Below are 11,398 nucleotides of genomic sequence, written 5' to 3'. Positions count from 1 at the left end.
GCTGCCCAAATCAACACGATGCATTTGTGAAAATTAATAAAATTAGCTATATAGCAAATTTTGTGTTTTGATTTGGGCAGTTTCACAAAAGTATTAGAGACATATTTTGGTGGCTGCCCAAATTGGCATGATGCAGTTGGTTAAATACATTTCATACTAGCCTATAGTTTGATCACCATGCAATACAATACATCAGTACGGGTGTGCCAAATGAAAATTTTGCGGCACATTTCTTGTGCAAATAAGAGGCTGTACTTAGTTTGATAGGTAAAATATATTAATTTATAGTTTTTCTTAATTCATGCAATTTTGTAGCTTTTTATATAGCAATTTTTGCCCTAATAATTTTAAGATTTTGCCCGGATTCGCGACGTTTTGAAACAACAGGGGGGGCGGCTGCCCCCCCTGGCTCGTACGGCTATGTAGGGTAGTCTTTTCAGGTCTGCCTAGGATTCATTTTTTTTGGTGTGTGCCTTTGAGCCTGCCATGCTGTAAAGTTTCTTTGAACTTTGTAACTAGTTGTTTGTTATCCTAGGGTAGTCTTTTCAGGTCTGCCAAGGATTCATTTTTTGGTTTGTGCCTTTGAGCCCGCCACGTTGTAAACTTTGTTTAAATTTTGTAAATAGATCTTCACTTTGGGCAGTCTTGTCAGGTCTGCCAAAGATTGAAGCTTCTAAGCCTGTACTCTGTCAGGCCACTGTTCTAGTCAGGTAGAACTGGTTACCGTTAAACCCTGTAATTTTAGTAGGTTGCTTACTGACATTCTCCGTAATATCGTGAAGGTCAATTGTCACCTCACCTAAGGTAAGTACCGTACAGATTTTGTTTTTTGGAGCTTGTATATTGCTGTGTGTTAATTATGGCTCGTAAAAAGCCCAAGCAAACCCCAAGACAGGGTAAGCCAAATGGTTATGCTAGTGGCTCAACAGAGCAGCATGAGGCCGCCTCTAATATTAGTGGTCAACATGACATTAGCGAAGAGTTGCCAGGTCTCGTTGTGTTAGAACAAGAGCTGGTTGAAATCGAGCTTGGCATAACTTCCATCGACATGGAGCTATGCTCAAGTGATGATTTCGTGAGTTCTTCTGAAGTTTTGGAGGTAAAGAAAAGATGCCTCGAACTTCAAAGGAAGCTCTCCCTTAAACGTTTAGATTTACTCAAATGCAAACCACAGCAATCAGGCTCAATAGAATCTAGGATGAACCGTATGGGGGAAAGCATTTATGGTTTGCTTGAAGCATGCTCTACCCTCATTCGAAGCTGTCGAGAGCAATCCAAGCAAGTGTCACATCAAACATCATCTGTAGTTATGGATGCAGGCAGTGACACAGGCAAAGCTGCTGAGTCTAGCAGTCACGTGACACCCCGTGAGAGTGGTGTAAAGATACCACCTGTAAAAGTAGAACAGGGTATCCTTCAGGGCAGCAGTAGTGCTAGTAATATTCTTAATCCTTGTGCATCTTCCTTTCGCACTGAAGCTAATAATAGTAGTGAATTTCCCATCGTCGTGCCTCAACCCCAGCTCAGTGCAGGGTTTCAAAATGTTCATGGTCCTCGATTATCGCTTGAGAAATTTGACGGCAATGTGTTAAAGTTCTTTAACTTTAAGAGGCGTTTTGAGCGATACATTGAGTCAAATTATCTAAGTTTTGAAGATCGCATCGCCTTTTTGGAGGACAATTGTGTAGGCCAGGCCTTGGAAGTAATATCTGGCCTGAGTTGCTTGCAAAATAGTGAAAGAGCATATAGAATGGCATGGGATAGATTGAGAAAAAGGTTTGGCAACCCTGGAAAACTCATGGCCAAAGTGAAGGAAGATTTGCTGCAAGGACCCCCTATTTCAGAGTGGGATGCGCCGGGCCTCACAAAGCTCTGCGACAAGATGTATAAGTGTGAAGTCAGTTTCGATGGCTGGGGCAAGTCTCATCTTTTAAATAGTGACGAGGTGCTTCAACGGCTGTTCCTGTGACTTCCTTATAAGCTAAAGGAGCAGTTCGTTAATGTTAATCACTTAGGATCGGACTGTGCCACGTTTGGTGATTTAAGAGTCTTGGTCGAGGATGCAGCCTCTCAAGCCGACAGCCAATATGGCCATCTTATGCAACCAGGCAAAGATGTTAAGAGAGCTCCACAACCATCGCTGGCTCGATCTAATCCGCAAGGTGGCTACAAGCGTGCTTCGGTTTGCACAACCCAAGAGCAGATTTCCCAATCTGCTAACCATAAGCAAGAGTCCTGTTGTTTGTGTGCAGAGTCGCATGCCCTATGGAAGTGTGAGATGTTTAAACAAAAACCTGTTGCAGAAAGAAGAACCCTGGTGCAAAAGCATAGGCTGTGTTTCTGTTGCCTGAGATCAGGCCACAGAGTGGTGGACTGCAGATTTAAGAAATCTTGTGCAACGTGTGGATCGAGGCATAACTCACTTCTGCATGTAAACCGTGTGGAAGTGGAAAGTCCCTCTTCCCCGAGGAAGAGCATCTCAGCAACTGTGCCAGCTACATCTGGGACAACAATTTTTAAGGTTTTACCAGTTAAGGTATGGGCTGGGGACCCCTCCAACTATACCTATACTTATGCTTTTATCGATGAAGGGTCCAGCGTCAGTCTATGCTCCTCAAGCCTCGTATCTCGCTTAGGAGTTGCTGCGACGAAAAGCAATGTAGAGTTGCTGACCACCAATGCTGTCTCCTTTCATGACAAGAAAATTGATTTTTTGGCTGTGCAGGGAATGGAAGAGCAAGCTGTGTTTTCCGTTGCAGATGCTCTGGTGATGGACCAGATTGTTGATGTCAGCCACAGTATCCCCACCGAAGCACTTAGTAGTGCATATAGTCATTTGGAGGACTTAAAGTTCCCTGAACTAAAAGATAGGAAGGTTGAGTTGTTATTGGGTAGCGATCTTCACCAGGCTTATCTTTTGCAGGAAGTTCGTACTGGCGCACCAGGAGAACCATGTGGACTGCACACTCTTCTGGGTTGGACCATTTATGGGAAAGATGGCGGCGATAGGCAACTCAACTCACCAGTAATGGTAAACTTTCTTAGCGTAAAAGAGTCTTGCGATAGAATGTTAAATGTGTTGTTGCAGGATTTTAATGACATCGATGAGCCACAGGTACCCTGTCCTTCAATTGAGGATAAACGTGCGCTGCAGATCATGCAGGACACGGTGAAGAAGGTGGATGGACACTATTCTGTAGGGCTGTTGTGGAAGGATGAAGACCCGGACTTGTGCAATAATCGCTCTATGGCACTCAAGCGCTTAGAGGGAATGAAGCGCCGATTTATTGCTGACCCGGAGTTATTCAATGAGTATCGTGGTAAAATGCAGGAATATGTTAAATGTGGCTATGCTGTGCCACTTGAAACTGGTGTGGTAGACACACCAGGGAAGACGTGCTATGTGCCCCATCACTGCACGACCAATGCGGCCAAGTTTAGAGTCGTTTTCGACTGCAGCGCGAAGTTTAAAGGCGTGTCATTAAATGACAAGCTGCTTCATGGCCCAGATCTCACCAATAACCTTGTAGGAACATTGTTTCGCTTCAGGCAACATCCGATCGCTGTTGTGGGCGATATTAAGGCCATGTTTTCCCAAGTACGTGTAGACGAAGGAGACAGGGATGCCTTTCGATTCTTATGGTATCCGGACGATGATCTCAAGGGGGAACCTGTCGACTACCGTATGCAAACTCATGTGTTTGGAGCAAAGTCGTTGCCATGCTGTGCTGCCTTCGCGCTTCGGATGACTGCCAAAGACAATGAAGCAGGTGCTGATCAAAACACTGTTAACACAGTTTTAAAAAATGTTTATGTTGACGATATTTGTCATTCATGTGAATCGCCGGATCAGGCTATCGAACTAATACAACAACTGCGTGAACTATTACAAAGTGGCGGCTTCCATTTAACTAAATTCCTGTCTAACAGTGCAGAGGTCTTGAGTTCTGTGTTGCAGGAAGACTTGGCGTCGAAGGTCGATTTGCCTCAGTGCCAGCTTCCAACGCAGAAAACCCTTGGTGTTGTGTGGAATGCTGCGAGCGATTGCATGGAGGTGAGGGTGAGTATCCAACAAAAGCCTAACACCCGGAGAGGCGTTCTCTCCATGATTTCGCAAACATACGACCCACTAGGTCTAATACAACCCTTCATTTTACCTGCTAGGCAACTCCTGCAGCAGGCATGTGACGCTCAACTTGATTGGGATGAACCCCTTAATGGCCTTGGGCCAGTAAACATTAATTGGGAAGCTTGGTTAAAGGCCCTTCCAGAGCTTGAATGTGTTTCCATCGCTAGAAGCCTGACTCTTTTTGGTAAATGTGCTATCCGCTTTGAATTGCATGGTTTTTGTGATGCCAGAACCAGTGGCTATGGGGTCGTGTTTTATGATGATTCTGTAGTAATTTGTAATTTTCTATTTGGCAAGTCTCGAGTGGCTCCATTAAAGCCTGTTAGCGTACCTCGCCTGGAGCTCACTGCTGCTGTGCTCGCTGCCAAAGTCTGCAATTTTATCCTGACGGAGTGTGATTTTAAATTCAATTGTGTTGTCTTATGGACAGACTCAACTGTTGTGCTGCGTTACATTAATAATACTTCGACTCGTTTTCACACCTTTGTGGCTAATAGGCTGAGCACTATTCACATGCTTACCAGTGTCAATCAATGGCATTATGTACCGACTACCTTAAACCCCGCTGATCTCGCGTCTCGGGGAGTTTGGCCTGATAAAGTTAATACCGCTAAGCTTTGGTTCAATGGTCCTAAGTTTTTGCATGATGTCACGAGCAATTGGCCAAACCAGCCCGACTTTGTTGGCGGAATTTCGTCAGACGATCCAGAGGTTAAAAACATTGAACATTGCTCAGCCCAACAACACGCGATTACGGACTCGGACTCTCTCTGTCGGTTGTTTACCCGCTACTCGAACTTCCACGATCTACAAAGAACGGTTGCATGGTTGCTTCGCTTCAAATTGTACCTGAAAAGGAAATGCCGAGATGACTCCTTGACTGTTAAGACAGATTCGCTCAGTGTCGAGGAGATGGACGAAGCTGAAGTTGCCATTGTCACAGCTGCCCAGCATCAAGTGTACCCGACGGTGTTCGCAGTTCTCCATAACCACCCAGGATTCGACGCCCCGGTGGAACTCGTGTCCGACCTGCAGCTGAAGAAGCATGTGGCTTTGAAGGAGCTACAGTCCCTAAACCCCTATGTTGTTAACGGAACGTTAAGAGTTGGTGGGCGATTGCAACAATCTTCTCTGTCAAGCGGAAGAAGGCATCCGATCATTCTCCCACATCAGCACCCAATCACCGATCTAGTGATCATGAGGTATCACGAACGAGAAGGACACATGGGATGCTCACAAGTCCTTACCGCCATTGCTTCCCGTTATTGGATTGTCAAAGGGCGGTCAGCTGTTAAAAGGGTCTTGCATTCCTGTATGAACTGTCGTTTTTGGAAAGCTACCGCCGGAAAACAGCAGATGGGCAACTTACCTGCTCCACGCGTAAACAAATCCATTCCTTTTCAAGCTGCTGGCACTGACCTTCTTGGTCCATTGATGGTAAAGAGCGGCCGCAGCAGTGTTAAGCGATATGTTTGTATTTTTAATTGTTTGGCGACCCGTGCTGTGCACTTTGAGGTCGTGCAATCCCTGGAGGCAAGTGCATTCATTCAAGCCTACCGAAGATTCTGCAGCCGTAGAAACGTTTGTCCTACTGATCTGTACAGTGACAACGGAGGAAACTTTGTTGCTGCAGACCGCGAACTTCGGCAAGGACTCAAGAACCTCCATCAAAAGAAAGTCGCAGATGTCTTACTTCGGCATGAAACGAACTGGCACTTCAACCCTCCGCGTGCCTCACACCAAGGCGGCTTCTACGAAACATTTTTTCGTTTATTAAGAAAATTGATGCGGTCGCTGGTGGGAAACGCTACGTTGGATGAGTTCGACCTTCTCACGCTGGTAGCAGAGATTGAAAGAATTTTAAACGATCGTCCCATCACTTCGCTCCCATCGTCACCAGATGATCTGCAAGCCCTGACTCCAAGTATGATACTCACCGGGTCAGCTTGTGACACCCTATCGCCAGATGTTTTTATGAAGGCTGACGGTTATCGACGCTCTTGGAGAAAGACCCAATACCTCACAGACAAGTTTTGGGAACAATGGCTGTTGCAATATCTCCCTCTGCTGCAGCCCCGACAAAAGTGGTTTGGCACATCTCCAAGCTTGAAACCAGGCGATTTGGTACTGGTAACGGACGAGGCAACTAAACGTGGGCACTGGCCCAAGGCTATTGTAAAGGAAGTTATGCCGGACACTAATAAACTTGTCAGACGCGTGCGAGTAAAGGTTGCTGACGGTACAGAGTTTGTTCGCGACATCAGAAAGATCTGCCTGCTAGAGGGCAGTATGGACTTTTAAAATGACAATTTTGTTTTCTAGGCTGGCTGGTTGGCACGATTGCACAACTGACATTGCTCATGCTGCTTAGGTTTCATATTTGAATTGTATTGCGTGTTTGTGTTTATTTTACTATTATTATTCTTGTGCTCCTCACTACCGCAGCTAACGCGGTGTCGTCGATGCATTTGCATCCAGCAGTTCTGCCATAACTGTGTTATTGACTCCCATTAATAGTGTTGTTTCTATTTGCATCCTGCAGTTATTTACACTGTAGCCGTCTAGCTCTGTTTTTGGTCTGACTATTTCACACACCTGTCTCACTACTAAAGCTTTTGCTATGTGCGATATTATTTTTTGTGTTTTGTCAATTCATTGCTTAATTATCACGACTCGACTTAACAGTCGCGTGTTTTTTCTGGTAGACTACTTTTGCTCTGACGTTAATGTCACTTGCGCTGGTCATAGCATTGTGCAGTATTAGGTTGTATGTGTGCTTTTGTTTATGCCATATCCCCACTTCTGCCACTGGTACCATGTATGCTATCATTTGTTTTTCGTGTATCCGTTTATGCTGACTTCCAGTTGTCGGTAGACTTATGTTTTTGTGCTTAATTTTAGCAATCGCTAAGCATGTTGGTCAAAAGGGTTTTTTAACTCCTCTTGGGCGTGTCTTCGATGTCCTTCTGTAGGCTACTGTTATGCATGTTCTATTAAGTTTGTGTGTAATGCAAGCCAGCCTTTGTGTTGCAATTGTGATCCTTGCTAACCGCGAATATTTTTGATTCTGGTCGACATTTGCATAATTCGTGTTAATTGTCGTTTATGTGGCCACCTTGTGGCAATTAATTGGTTTGTGTTTTGCTTCGTTTTAATCGTTTTACATTGGTAAAACCCTCATTTGTTAAACTCTGGTTTTGGGGGTGGGTATGTTAGAAACGATTCCCCGCCCATTTAATATTATTGTTGTATCTCTGCTCCATTCTATTTTCATGCTTGAGTGACCCGGCCATGCATTAACAATTTTTGCTAGTTGATCTTTCTTTTTAAGTTTTGGCATGGACTGGAGTGGTCATTGTTTTATAAATCTGGAGATTTGGAGTGACTAGGGAATATGTAAGAATTCGGTAAGCAACTGTTTGTTTCGTTTTATTATTGTCGTTTTCAATACACCATTTCTTCTAATAAGTAAGGCCTGCACTTTATCCAGTCTAGGCAGAAAACGTTTTAGACAATCCTAGACAATGTCTTTAGATTATAGACAATGCCTGAAAGTATAGCTACTCTACAATGCCTGACAACCCCTGAAAATGCTCGACAACCCCTGAAAATGTTCTATAATGACTAAAAAACCTGTCAACCACTGATAATGATCGACAATGCCTGGAAATCCTAGACAATGCCTGGAAATTCCCAACAATGCCTGAAAGTACCGTAGCTGCTCTACAATACCTGACAACCCCTGAAAATGCTCGACAACCCCTGAAAATGTTCGACAATGCCTGAAAATGTTCTATAATGCCTAAAAAACCCGTCAACCACTGATAATGATCGACAATGCCTGGAAATTCCCAACAATGCCTGACAACCCCTGAAAATGCTCGACAACCCCTAGAAATGCTCGACAACCCGTAGAAATGCTCCACAACCCCCCAAAAAGCCGACAATGCCTGAGAATGGGTATTTAGAGGTACCGCCATAGATACCTTACGGTACTTTTAAAAGTTATCTTTATTAGGCTAGTTGGTAGGCTACAACTGTACAGTACTTTTAAAAGCAGTGCTACCAGACCTTATGATATCGTTTGTACTACAATTCGTATTATCTTGGCTACGATCACAAATTTGGTTTATCTTTGTAGCTTTAATTTCACTCGGCAGCAATGGCGAGTGGTTAGCGCGTTGGGCTCACAGTCGAAAGCCTGCATGTTCGACTCCAGCCACTCTCACTTGCTGTTGTTTCTCTGGGCAAGAAACTTTACGATAATTGCCTCTACCCAGTGATCGATTTCGAGTAATGGGTAGGGGAACGTTCAAATATTACGTAACGCTTTTTTTCCGAATTTTTGACCCCCCCCTCCCCCATGTAACGCCAACGTAACGCTTTTTTCAATCCCCCCCCTCCCCCATGTAACGCTTTTTCACTACAAATTTAGCACAAAAAACTACCATTCCGTACTCGAAAGCGTTACGTAACGTTTTGCTTGAACCCCCTCCCCCCCCGATGTGACGCTAACGTAACGCTTTGCATAAACCCCCCCCTCCCCCTCGAAGGCGTTACGTAATATTTGAACGTTCCCTAGTACCAAATTTAAGTCATAAGTAAAGTAGACAACCGGAAACAGACATTGCCGTCGGCTGCAGCGTGGGTCAGGTGTACGTCGGAAGGCGTAGGCCTACACCGATGCATAGCGCTCAAGTCCGCTTTCCCGCAATGCAGGATAAAGATAAACAAACAAACAAACACTAAGCCTAAGTTTTAGTGAAATTCTAAATGCATTTAATAGCCAGATTTTTGTTTCGTTATCCGATCATCAACCTTTTACGTTTCAGCAATTTATACATTATCAGTAAGTAATTTATTGTAATCCTGGGGCTTAACTCTGTATAAATTCAGTTCAGCTCAGTTGTTTTATTTCTGACCATCATATCAAAAACCAGTGTTGTACGTTGACGCCGTCAATTTGACGGCGTCATTTGACGGCGTCAACTTTTTGTTGACGCTGAAGCTAGCGCCGTCAATTTATTTTTCAGTTGACGGAAGTGATAGCGCCGTCAACTATTTTGCCGATTTTAAGCGTCAAGCGCTATGCGTCATTTTTTATTTTTATGGAAAAAAAATGAAAAATCTCGTTTCACAATTAGAGTTTCACCTATGGTTTCACAATGTATTCTGGCCAGCGCGACTCATCCGAATTACCGGCTTTTGCGTTGGTTGGAATGGCTCCCTGGAATACACGCGGAAGAAGTTCGCCAAATGGTGATCAGTCTAGGGCCATTTTTATTTTGACCTAAAAAAAAAATTTTTTGACTTTATTTTTATCAAATTTTGACTTTATTTTGACCTAACGAAATTGCTTATTTGTAAAGGTCACATTTCTTCCTTGAATTGATACTAGTTATCCAAACATAATGTTTTGTCGATTTCAGACCCAAACGTAATATTTTGTCGAAAAGTCAAGGTTTTTATGGATTATAAAAAGTGCGTCGTGTTTTTCGGCGATAGGAAAATCTCCACAAATCTGTCTAACTTTTGCTGAAGACGATTTAGCTTGGCTATTCCTAAAATCCAAACTGTTGATTTTCGAAAAGACTACGTTTGTGAAGATGGAGCTTTTTATAAAAAATATTCAAATACGTAACAATGAATAAACAATGGGCAATTTGCGATAAAAGGTACTGCTGATCCGTCAGCATTGTGACATATTTCCTGCTTTTATGGGTTAATATGGTTTAATTGTGTCGCAGTTCCTGATTTACAATGTTTCCACGAGGATTTTGACAAAAATTACTTTCAAGAAACACAAAAAGTTTGTCAAAAGCCATAATTTGACAAATTTTGACTTTATTGTCAATTTTGACTTTATTTTGACCTATAAACTTCTTAGAAACAGTCCCCTAGGTGCTAAAAATAACTTTATTCTTGGATTCGTGGATAGACGAGGTCCTTAAAATTTTTTGACTTTATTGAGTTTTGCGGGCCCTAGTGATCACCCATGTATTGAGAACGAGAGATTAGAGACAGAAAGCGAAAAATCCATGATCGGCTTCGCGGAACGTTGAAGATACTTTATTTCAAGAGCTTTATGCCTCTGAAAAGAGCGGTGTTGGTGCAGTGAACCTGGTTAAAAGATTTATACATGCTAAACTATCACAGCACGTTAGGAACAATGATACCTTTCCGAGTAAACGTTTTCAATTTATTTTTGAAATACAACACACCAATACCAACCAGCGCTGCTGTGGAACGCATGTTTTCACTTGGAAAGGACAATAGCCTAGTAGACGAGTCAATATAAGGTTGAACCCCAAAAAAATTGATACAAAAGGTTTTTCAATGGATTCTGTTACCTATGGGCCTACTTAATAACATACTAAAAGTCTACCAAAATCGGACCTCCAGAAAGGGGTCATTTTCAAGATGGCGTCCAAGATGGCCGCCGGGATGTTATATTGCCTATATCTCAATTGCTATTCAAGCTAGAAAGGCGGTTTAGGTGTCTATCCCTAGGTTTTCGGGGTCACTGAATCGAATTAAATAGGTTAAATTACGATAGGCTGATTTTCTACTGAGATACGTATGATTTGTATATAATATACGACCTGGGGGAGCCCGGGGACATTTCGGACGCAGCGATAGGCCAACATCGGACAGAGCAGAGCACGATATTAGCAAATTCACTTTAGGCTTGAGATAAACCGCAAACAAAATCATCTTGACTTCCATTATGTAACACGAGCTCGAGAAAAGTGGTTTTCCAACATTTCAGTTTCTATACTTTTGGCAGCTTGATAAGCCGAGTAGTGGTAAAATTTTCAGAGACAACTCCTCACTTTTCATCTGAATAAATTCCATATGTATTGGTGCAAAACGGTTTCCAGTACACTTTGAAATAAAACATTTTTTCGAAAACAAAACACTCGAAAATCCGTCCGTAGTATCCCCAATCTCCCCTAATAAGATGGAATTATCATGACAGCATATTACATGCGGCATAACAGGTACTATCAATACAGGCATCTAAGAAAAACTGCAACCAACAGGAGGCTCATACTTGGCCTCCTACAGTAGATGAATACAGGAGATTATTCTGTTCTAAAGAATGGCGTACCATTAAAGTCTGGACACAGACACATTCAGAAAATCATTGGAATTACAACAGTAGGCTACAAAGGTAAATCGTAAACCAGGGTGATCAGCCCGTTTGTTGTCTTATTGCTTCGGGCTGTCTCTATTCATCATCTTCCGACTCGTCTAGAAGAAATTTGT

The 11,398-nt window shown here is 43.0% G+C and overlaps 1 protein-coding gene across 1 annotated transcript; it reads left to right on the top strand.

The window, feature by feature from the left end:
• The first annotated feature begins 859 nt into the window (after positions 1 to 859).
• On the top strand, positions 860 to 6,430 carry LOC145782985 (uncharacterized). Its single transcript, XM_082594743.1, has 2 exons — positions 860 to 1,916; positions 2,016 to 6,430. The coding sequence occupies exons 1-2, from the start codon at positions 860 to 862 to the stop codon at positions 6,428 to 6,430; spliced, it is 5,472 nt and encodes a 1,823-aa protein (XP_082450869.1).
• Positions 6,431 to 11,398: the final 4,968 nt, after the last annotated feature.

This window comes from Aplidium turbinatum, chromosome 14, assembly GCF_918807975.1.
Source record: "Aplidium turbinatum chromosome 14, kaAplTurb1.1, whole genome shotgun sequence".
In the NCBI taxonomy this organism is placed as follows: domain Eukaryota; kingdom Metazoa; phylum Chordata; class Ascidiacea; order Aplousobranchia; family Polyclinidae; genus Aplidium; species Aplidium turbinatum.
This window is presented reverse-complemented; position numbering and strand designations above follow the sequence as displayed.